The sequence below is a fragment of the Borostomias antarcticus genome, assembly GCF_949987555.1.
Source record: "Borostomias antarcticus genome assembly, contig: scaffold_518, whole genome shotgun sequence".
In the NCBI taxonomy this organism is placed as follows: Eukaryota; Metazoa; Chordata; class Actinopteri; order Stomiiformes; family Stomiidae; genus Borostomias; species Borostomias antarcticus.
In genome coordinates, this window is record NW_028175658.1 from 10,001 (window position 1) to 19,140 (window position 9,140).

The following is a 9,140-nucleotide window of genomic DNA, read 5'->3' on the forward strand; positions in this document are numbered from 1 at the left end:
CCTTAGTTGAAGAGGCAGCGGGAGAGAGCATGCCCTTTTAAATGCACTTTTAAATATTTGCATTGCGTAAAGCAGCAGAGCCACGCAGCAGAGCCGTGTTGGCTGGTTCAAAGTGTTCAGGGCGGCTCTCTCTGCTTCGAGGATTAAAGTCCAATCAAAGCGTTTCAGTAGCCGAACCTGGACACACACAGGGTCAGTTGATTAAACACATGCATGCTGTCGGCCCTCAGGGTCAGTTGATTAAACACATGCACGCTGTCGGCCCTCAGGGTCAGTTGATTAAACACATGCGTGCTGTCGGACCTCGTCTTGATATTTAAGACTCCCATACCTGGAACGCCCTCCAACAGACTTCTAAACTAGAAGTGCTTCCTTCAGCTGTAGCGTTCAAAGCTATGGCCTCTGACGTTTGTTTATCGGTCTGTAACTGTTTTTGATCCTGTTTATTTATTGCTTTGTTGTCTTATTTTATTGTTTATAGTTGATTGTTTTGTTCAGTTCTGTTGATATATGTGCCCTGTTATTATTTGTGTTTGTGAACTCGTCAGCATTGAAAATGAGGGAAACCTCAGTTGCTCTACGAGTATAAATAAAGGTTTGAAATTAAATTAAATTAAAGTCAGGTCTCACCCAGAATTACACCAGGCCCATCAGAACCCACACAGAGAATTACACCAGGCCCATCAGAACCCACACAGAGAATTACACCAGGCCCATCAGAACCCACACAGAGAATTACACCAGGCCCATCAGAACCCACACACAGAGAATTACACCAGGTCCATCAGAACCCACACACAGAGAATTACACCAGGTCCATCAGAACCCACACACAGAGAATTACACCAGGTCCATCAGAACCCACACACAGAATTACACCAGGCCCATCAGAACCCACACAGAGAATTACACCAGGCCCATCAGAACCCACAACCAGAGAATTACACCAGGCCCATCAGAACCTCATCAGAACCCACACACAGAATTACACCAGGCCCATCAGAACCCACACACAGAGAATTACACCAGGTCCATCAGAACCCACACACAGAGAATTACACCAGGTCCATCAGAACCCACACACAGAATTACACCAGGCCCATCAGAACCCACACAGAGAATTACACCAGGCCCATCAGAACCCACACACAGAGAATTACACCAGGCCCATCAGAACCCACAACCAGAGAATTACACCAGGCCCATCAGAACCCACACAGAGAATTACACCAGGCCCATCAGAACCCACACACAGAGAATTACACTGGGCCCTAATCAGGCCCTCATCAGAACCTCATCAGAACCCAAACAGAGAATTACACTGGGCCCTAATCAGGCCCTAATCAGAACCTCATCAGAACCCACACAGAGAATTACACTGGGCCCTAATCAGAACCTCATCAGAACCCACACACAGAGAATTACACTGGGCCCTAATCAGGCCCTCATCAGAACCTTATCAGAACCCAAACACAGAGAATTACACCAGGCCCATCAGAACACACACAGAGAATTACACTGGCCCTAATCAGAACCTCATCAGAACCTTATCAGAACCCACACAGAGCATCGTTTGAGTAGAGCGATGAAGTTTGGCAACATTCAACGTCATCTGAGCCTTCTGGGTGAGACTAGGCTGAACCTGATGTGCCCTTTAACCCCTAGGCTGACCCTGATGTGTCCTCGTGCCCTTTGACCCCTAGGCTGACCCTGATGTGTCCTCGTGACCTCTGACCCCAACAGGCCAGGTCCATTTTAAGCTGCTTTGGCACTGAGCCCAACAATGTCACAATGTGTGTTCTCCCTCAGATATCTTCATGTTGGTAAAGATGGACCATTTGCATTTTAATCATTATATATTTTGGTTTTACACTTTGAGTAACACACTCATTGCCTTTATAAAGGGGTTGTAACATAACTATAACTTAGCTATGTAACCTATAACCTAATTATACCTGCCCTGGCTGAATATCACTTCTAATCTGGTGCTGGACACCACTAGAATAAGTCATGTTCTCATTAGAATACATGAGATTAGAATATTTATTTATTATACAACGTATTCATATACCCTATTCATGATGTTTCATATTTTAATCCCTTATCACTAAATAAGTATTTGTTGCTGTGTTTCTGCATATAGCAGATTTCCTTCGAATCTGTAGTTGGAGTTCATAGTTTTTAATGAAATGTTTATACATTTTAAATATTGTTGAACACATCAATAAAGAGTATGTTATGAAGTTACGAATTGTGATTTTGGTCATTTGTGATGATGTAACAGATTTGTTTCAATGAGACATGACAATGCACATTTTTGATAACCTGTATTAATGCCGCCTCATTAATGTGATGTCCTGTGATTCTGGCGTGTTTATGTAAGAGAAGCAGGCATGAGACCTCATCAAACAGCTGACTAGTACACTCAGAACAGTATGTACTACTCTGCCTGCTCAAACAGCTGACTAGTACACTCAGTACACTATGTACTACTCTGCCTGCTCAAACAACTAGATCTAGTACTTGGAGTACAGTATGTACTACTCTGCCTGCTCAAACAACTATATCTAGTACTTAGAGTACAGTATGTACTACTCTGCCTGCTAAAACAACTATATCTAGTACTTAGAGTACAGTATGTACTACTCTGCCTGCTCAAACAACTAGATCTAGTACTTAGAGAACAGTATGTACTACTCTGCCTGCTCAAACAACTATATCTAGTACTTAGAGTACAGTATGTACTACTCTGCCTGCTCAAACAACTAGATCTAGTACTTCTGTCAAAATACAATACTGTGGACATGTGATGGTCGGGATTCAAAGTTATAAAGTTCTGATTCTGAAATGAGGGCAGTTATTCACCAATTAAAGGGTGACCTGATTATAACCAATACGAGTGTCTGTAAAGGTGTGTGTGTGTGTGTGTGTGTGTATGTGGAGGTGGTTGCTGAGAGCATTGATCAAACTATGAATGAATTGACAATGTAATACATCCTTGATCTAAATTATTATTACACATCATGATAAACATATAATAATAAATAATAAATATTTGCAATGCCCAAACATCCATGTTCATGTGTAGATAGAAACCGCAGTGCACACCCTTGTCCACTAGTCCTGCATGAGGGTACGTGTCCTTGTTCAAACCGTCACTTATCATCACAAAGTCAACAATGCTGGTTGAGTTTCATGTCCTTCCACACCTGCAGACGTCCTTCTGACTGGGACACAGATTAGTTGCCATGACGAGACGATGAGGCTTTGGAGTGCAATGTTTATTTTTCAGTCTCACATCATGAACAAGTGATAGCTTTAAACAAAACAAATAAATAACAATATGTAACTTTAACGACAGCTTCGTATAACTAAACCAGATTCCTGAGAGGACTCTCAGAAAAGCTTGTCAGCCTTCCTCCCTCCCTCCCTCCTTCCTTCCTCCCTCCCTCCTTCCTTCCTTCCTCCCTCCCTCCCTCCCTCCCTCCCTCCCTCCCTCCCTCCCTCCCTCCCTCCCTCCCTCCCTCCCTCCTTCCTTCCTTCCTCCCTCCCTCCTTCCTTCCTTCCTCCCTCCCTCCTTCCTTCCTTCCTCCCTCCTTCCTTCCTCCCTCCCTCCCTCCCTCCCTCCCTCCCTCCCTCCCTCCCTCCCTCCCTTCCCCCGATCCACCCCTCCATCTCTCTATCCCTCCATCCCTCTCTCCCTCCATCCCTCTCTCCTCTCTACTCGCTGTCCTTTAGGTGGTCACTCCTGTTGACGAACACGCAGCGTATGTTGGCAACCTCCGCCCCGCCCACCCCCCCTCCTCCCAGCGTGACCCGGAAGCGGCCGATCCCCGTGTTGGGGCAGAGCGCCAGCGCCCGCGCCATGTCCACGCCGGGCGGCAGGGAGCAGCCCAGCTCCTCCACCATGTGACGCAGCGCCACGCGGATGTAGGCCCCGTGACCGACCACCAGGGCGTGGGCCTCCAGGCCGTCCAGCCCCTCGTCCGCCCGGCCCGGCTGCTGTGAGGGACCCGCCTCTGGCCCCCCCAACGGGCCCTCCTGACCCCCCTCGTCCCCGTGGTCCGTCACCATGCGCTGGATCATCCTCTCCAGGAAGGCTTTGAAGCGCTCCCTCACCTGCACCCACACAGGATGGCACCCTGTCAGACATGAAGCGCTCCCTCACCTGCACCCACACAGGACGGCACCCTGTCACACATGAAGCGCTCCCTCACCTGCACCCACACAGGACGGCACCCTGTCAGACATGAAGCGCTCCCTCACCTGCACCCACACAGGATGGCACCCTGTCAGACATGAAGCGCTCCCTCACCTGCACCCACACAGACGGCACCCTGTCAGACATGAAGCGCTCCCTCACCTGCACCCACACAGGACGGCACCCTGTCAGATATGAAGCGCTCCCTCACCTGCACCCACACAGGACGGCACCCTGTCAGACATGAAGCGCTCCCTCACCTGCACCCACACAGGACGGCACCCTGTCAGACATGATGCGCTCCCTCACCTGCACCCACACAGGACGGCACCCTGTCAGACATGAAGCGCTCCCTCACCTGCAGCCACACAGGACGGCACCCTGTCAGACATGAAGCGCACCCTCACCTGCACCCACACAGGACGGCACCCTGTCACACATGAAGCGCTCCCTCACCTGCACCCACACAGGCAGCACCCTGTCAGACATGTACGTTACTGTGATAACCTTCCCGGAAAAACTGGTGATTTTCACTATTTATTCACATATTTGTTTATTTTTATTTGACCTTTACTTAACCAGGAAAAGGGTGCGTAGACAATAACCAACACGCTCCGCGGTTGGATGGCAGCAAGCATGTGACCCGTAAGCTAAGTCCTAATTGGTGGTTGTGTGGTGTGTCTCTAATAGAACATCCTCCCCACGTCCCTTCACTGTCACCGGGTTCTCTCCCACAGGAACGGTGACTTTTTAATTGGCACTATGAGGGACATGTCACACTACAACTGCTGCACATTAACTCCTGATCCCAGCATGGAAATATCAGAAAGGTCCAGTCTCAGGAATATTCATTTGACATGGCTCTGTGCAAAATTCTCACTTTGCATCCTAAGGAAGTCAACTGACTGATCCTCATAGGGATGACAATGGGGCCATCTAGTGGTGAAAAGGTGTAATACATCTGCACTTATGCTTTTATCAAAAGCACTATTCAATGAAGGCCTCTCGCCTTCTCTCTCACTCTCTCTCTCAATTTGGAGTTTGGTGTCTTGCTCAAGGACACTTCGACATGTGGACAGGATGAGTCGGGATTGGAACCGCTGACCTTACGATCATTGGACGACCCGCTCTACCTCCTGAGCCATAGACGCCCTGATAGAGAGAGGGAGAGAAAGAGAGAGATGGATGGAGGTAGAGATGAAGAGAGAGAGAGAGATGGATGGAGGTAGAGATGAAGAGAGAGAGAGAGATGGATGGAGGTAGAGATGAAGAGAGAGAGAGAGATGGATGGAGGTAGAGATGAAGAGAGAGAGAGAGATGGACAGAGGTAGAGATGAAGAGAGAGATGGATGGAGGTAGAGATGAAGAGAGAGAGAGAGAGAGATGGATGGAGGTAGAGATGAAGAGAGAGAGCAGAGATGGATGGAGGTAGAGATGAAGAGAGAGAGCAGACTCACCTGTTCTTGTGTCTCTCCCTCAGGGGGGGTGAACTCTGGAATGTTCTGGCCCGCTGCCCTGGCCATGTCCCTCACGTAGTCCATCGAGTGTCCCTCTGCGGTCCCGAAGCTCTGAGGACACCACAGACATCTTTACCACACGGCTCCAGGTCTGATAGGGAAGCTTGCGTTAGTGAGTCCTCACCCTCTCCTTCAGTAGCGGGTCAGAGACCCTCTCCAGACCCGAGCACACAGACATCTTTACCAGGTCTGATAGGGAAGCTTGCGTTAGTGAGTCCTCACCCTCTCCTTCAGTAACGGGTCAGAGACCATCTCCAGACCCGAGCACCTGCTGTTGGTCTTCATGATGATCTCAGCTGTCTGGAACGAAACACGCGCAGAGAAGTAACTCCAGAGAGGTCACGACGAACTTCTCCATGACATCATCATCATCCCCACCATCATCATCATCATCACCCCCACATCATCATCACCTCTACCACCATCATCATCATCACCCCTACATCATCACCCCATCACCATCTTCATCACCACCACTACCATCATCATCACCCACACATCATCATCACCCCCACCACCATCATCATCATCATCACCACCACCATCATCATCATCACCCCTACATCATCACCCCCATCACCATCTTCATCACCACCACCACCATCATGATCTTCATCACCACCACCATCATCATCATCATCATCATCACCCCCCCACCACCATCATCACCCCCACATCATCATCATCATCATCACCACCATCACCACCACCATCATCATCACCATCGACCACCGTCGACTCATCTTCGTCGCTGACCTGGCGGGCGCGGAGCATGTTGCTGACGAAGACGTTGGTGAAGACCAGGTCTCCTAGGTAACGCCCCGCCGCCTCGGCCTGCTGCACGCCGATCTCCGACAACGGAGAGTCTATGGCCTGACCTGGGGGCGAGAGAGGGAGGAGAGAGGGAGGAGAGAGGGAGGAGAGAGAGGGAGGAGAGAGAGGGGCGAGAGAGGGAGGGAGGAGAGAGAGGGGAGAGGGAGTTGAGAGAGGGAGGAGAGAGGAGGAGAGGGAGATGGGGGAGAGAGAGAGATAAAGGAGAGAGAAAGAGAGGGAGGAGAGGGAGAGGGAGAGAGAGAGAAAGAGGGAGATGGAGAGAGAGGGAGATGGAGGAGAGTGTGAGACATGGACAAGTCCCCCTTTTTAGGTCCAATAATATTGGACCCTCCCACTTTTACCATTGTTTTCTGCACTTATCTCCTCAAATTCAGAACATACATTTTATGTACTGAAATATTGAGTGACTCAGTGTGTGAGGACACTTTTTTATTTATTGTTTAACCAGCATGTACCTTTTTTTGTCACTATTTCACTTGGACCCCCCCGGTAGTAGCCTACACTTGGTTTACTCCACCTGCAATACTGGGAGTTTTCATCTGAGTCTAGACAACGTATACCCGAGCAGAGCAGAGAGTCGACCAACTGAGAACAGGTAGATTCAACAATACAGCTACATCATAGCTAGTTTTTCCATAAAACGGTTAAAGGAGAAGTAAAGGGAAAATCATGTTTAGCCCTGTTTTTATTTACCTTGTAATACAGCATCTTTATTGTACTGTGTTTCGCCACTGGGGAGATGGAGAGAGAACAGAACACAGTTCATCAAAACATATAGAACTACTCAGAAAACACACACTACATTATCTAAGCTACAGTCCGCGTGGTTGTTAATTATCTCTAAATCTTTGAGAGACTGCTTGCACACACACTGCTGAGTGTGACTTTATTCTGTCAAGCAGTGGACCCAGTTTGTCGTTCACAGCCAGGGTGTGTGTGTGTGTGACCCCTTGACATTTCATTAGGAGGAGGGCTGAACATTTGCATCCATTCTGACCGCTGAATGGACGCGACCACCGGCCCAGAGCACGGGCGCGTTCAATCTGAAAACGGCGTGTACCGTTTTGCTACGGTTTCCCGGGGGAATGACAAGTTTCCTCGAAACGGTGGGCAAACGGCTCTGGCGTAGTAGGTCATACGTTTCCTCTCGTTTGGTGTTGTGTCAGAGATGTTACACAATCATTAGCGACATGTAAACAAACTACACCGTATTACAAAGTCAGTGCAGACAGTCACTAACCGCACAATGGATCCAACTAAGGGTGTTCAAAGCACGGTTTCTGTTTTAAATAAACGTGTAGACACATTTTGTTGGGGGTGAACGCACCCCGGACGTCGATTCACTTCGAATTGTCAAAAATAACAGACTATTACAGGCTACAATATATACAAATAACAGACTATTACAGGCTACAATATATACAAATAACAGACTATTACAGGCTACAATATATACAAATAACACACTATTACAGGCTACAATATATACAAATAACAGACTATTACAGGCTACAATATATACAAATAACAGACTATTACAGGCTACAATATATACAAATAACAGACTATTATAGGCTACAATATATACAAATAACAGACTATTACAGGCTACAATATATAAAATGCATATGTTCTTGAACGGCACGGTGAAAACAGCTGTGTGTGATAGTAGTTAAACACATTGTGTGATAGTAGTTAAACACATTGTGTGATAGTAGTTAAACACATTGTGTGATAGTAGTTAAACACATTGTGTGATAGTAGTTAAACACATTGTGTGATAGTAGTTAAACACATTGTGTGATAGTAGTTAAACACATGTAAACAGCTGTGTGATAGTAGTTAAACACATTGTTATAGTAGTTAAACACATTGTTATAGTAGTTAAACACATTAGCAGCTCAGTCGCTTTAACGACCTGATAGTAAAGTTATGAAGGATAAAAGGTCAGTCGCTACAACGATAGAATGAAAGCGGCAGACTTACTGTCGGACTATCGTGAGGCCAAATGTTATCATTACTATTGATCAAATAAAAGAGTCCAGTTAAGGAAGGATAATCTGGAACCACGACGTCGGCGAACAGACGTAGTGAAGTCATCAAGGTTTTGATTGGTCGTTGATGGAATGACGCTCTGTAACGTGATTGGCCACCCTTCAGGACGTCACGTGACGTACCCAGATCCTTAACCACACAAGGTCCTACTGCACCATGGATGTATTAATAGAACTGCACCTATTCAGATGGATCAATAAATGAGCTGATAAAATCATAATCATTAACAAAGTATGTATGCATGTATGCACGTATGTATGTGTGTGTGTGTATGGATGTAGTACTTATTTTTTTGTTTGTTTGTTTGTTAAATGTGTGTACTATGTTATGTGTTGCATATGTGAGCTGTGTTGTGAGACCAATTTCAGCTTTGCTGACAATAAAGTTCTATCGTATCTCTGTGGTATTCACAGTTTGGTCGTCCACTTTCTTACTACGGTAAGTTCTCTTTCTGCTCCATGTTCTAGTGAGTGTTTGTCCTACCCCAGACCAGGGCGCTGAGGGGGTGAGTTGGGATGAGTCTCTCTAAACTT

The 9,140-nt window shown here is 47.1% G+C and overlaps 2 protein-coding genes across 2 annotated transcripts in view; one reads left to right on the forward strand and one right to left on the reverse strand.

Moving 5' to 3' along the window:
* The window catches only part of LOC311329395 (uncharacterized protein), a 4,396-nt gene extending 3,391 nt beyond the window's left edge, over window positions 1–1,005 (forward strand). Inside the window, exons 3-4 of the mRNA XM_084463248.1 lie at window positions 1–645; window positions 883–1,005. The exon at window positions 1–645 is cut by the window's left edge and continues 989 nt beyond it. The gene's annotated coding sequence lies outside the window, so the exon portion shown is untranslated. The remainder of the gene's footprint in view (window positions 646–882) is intronic.
* Window positions 1,006–3,720: 2,715 nt separating this feature from the next.
* Window positions 3,721–8,570, reverse strand: LOC311329394 (putative fructose-2,6-bisphosphatase TIGAR A; the record flags this gene model as incomplete). Its single annotated transcript, XM_084463247.1, has 6 exons — window positions 3,721–4,119; window positions 5,659–5,769; window positions 5,941–6,018; window positions 6,475–6,596; window positions 7,246–7,283; window positions 8,539–8,570. 6 exons carry the CDS (start codon window positions 8,568–8,570, stop codon window positions 3,721–3,723), a joined length of 780 nt encoding a protein of 259 aa, XP_084319373.1.
* Between the last annotated feature and the right edge of the window lie 570 nt (window positions 8,571–9,140).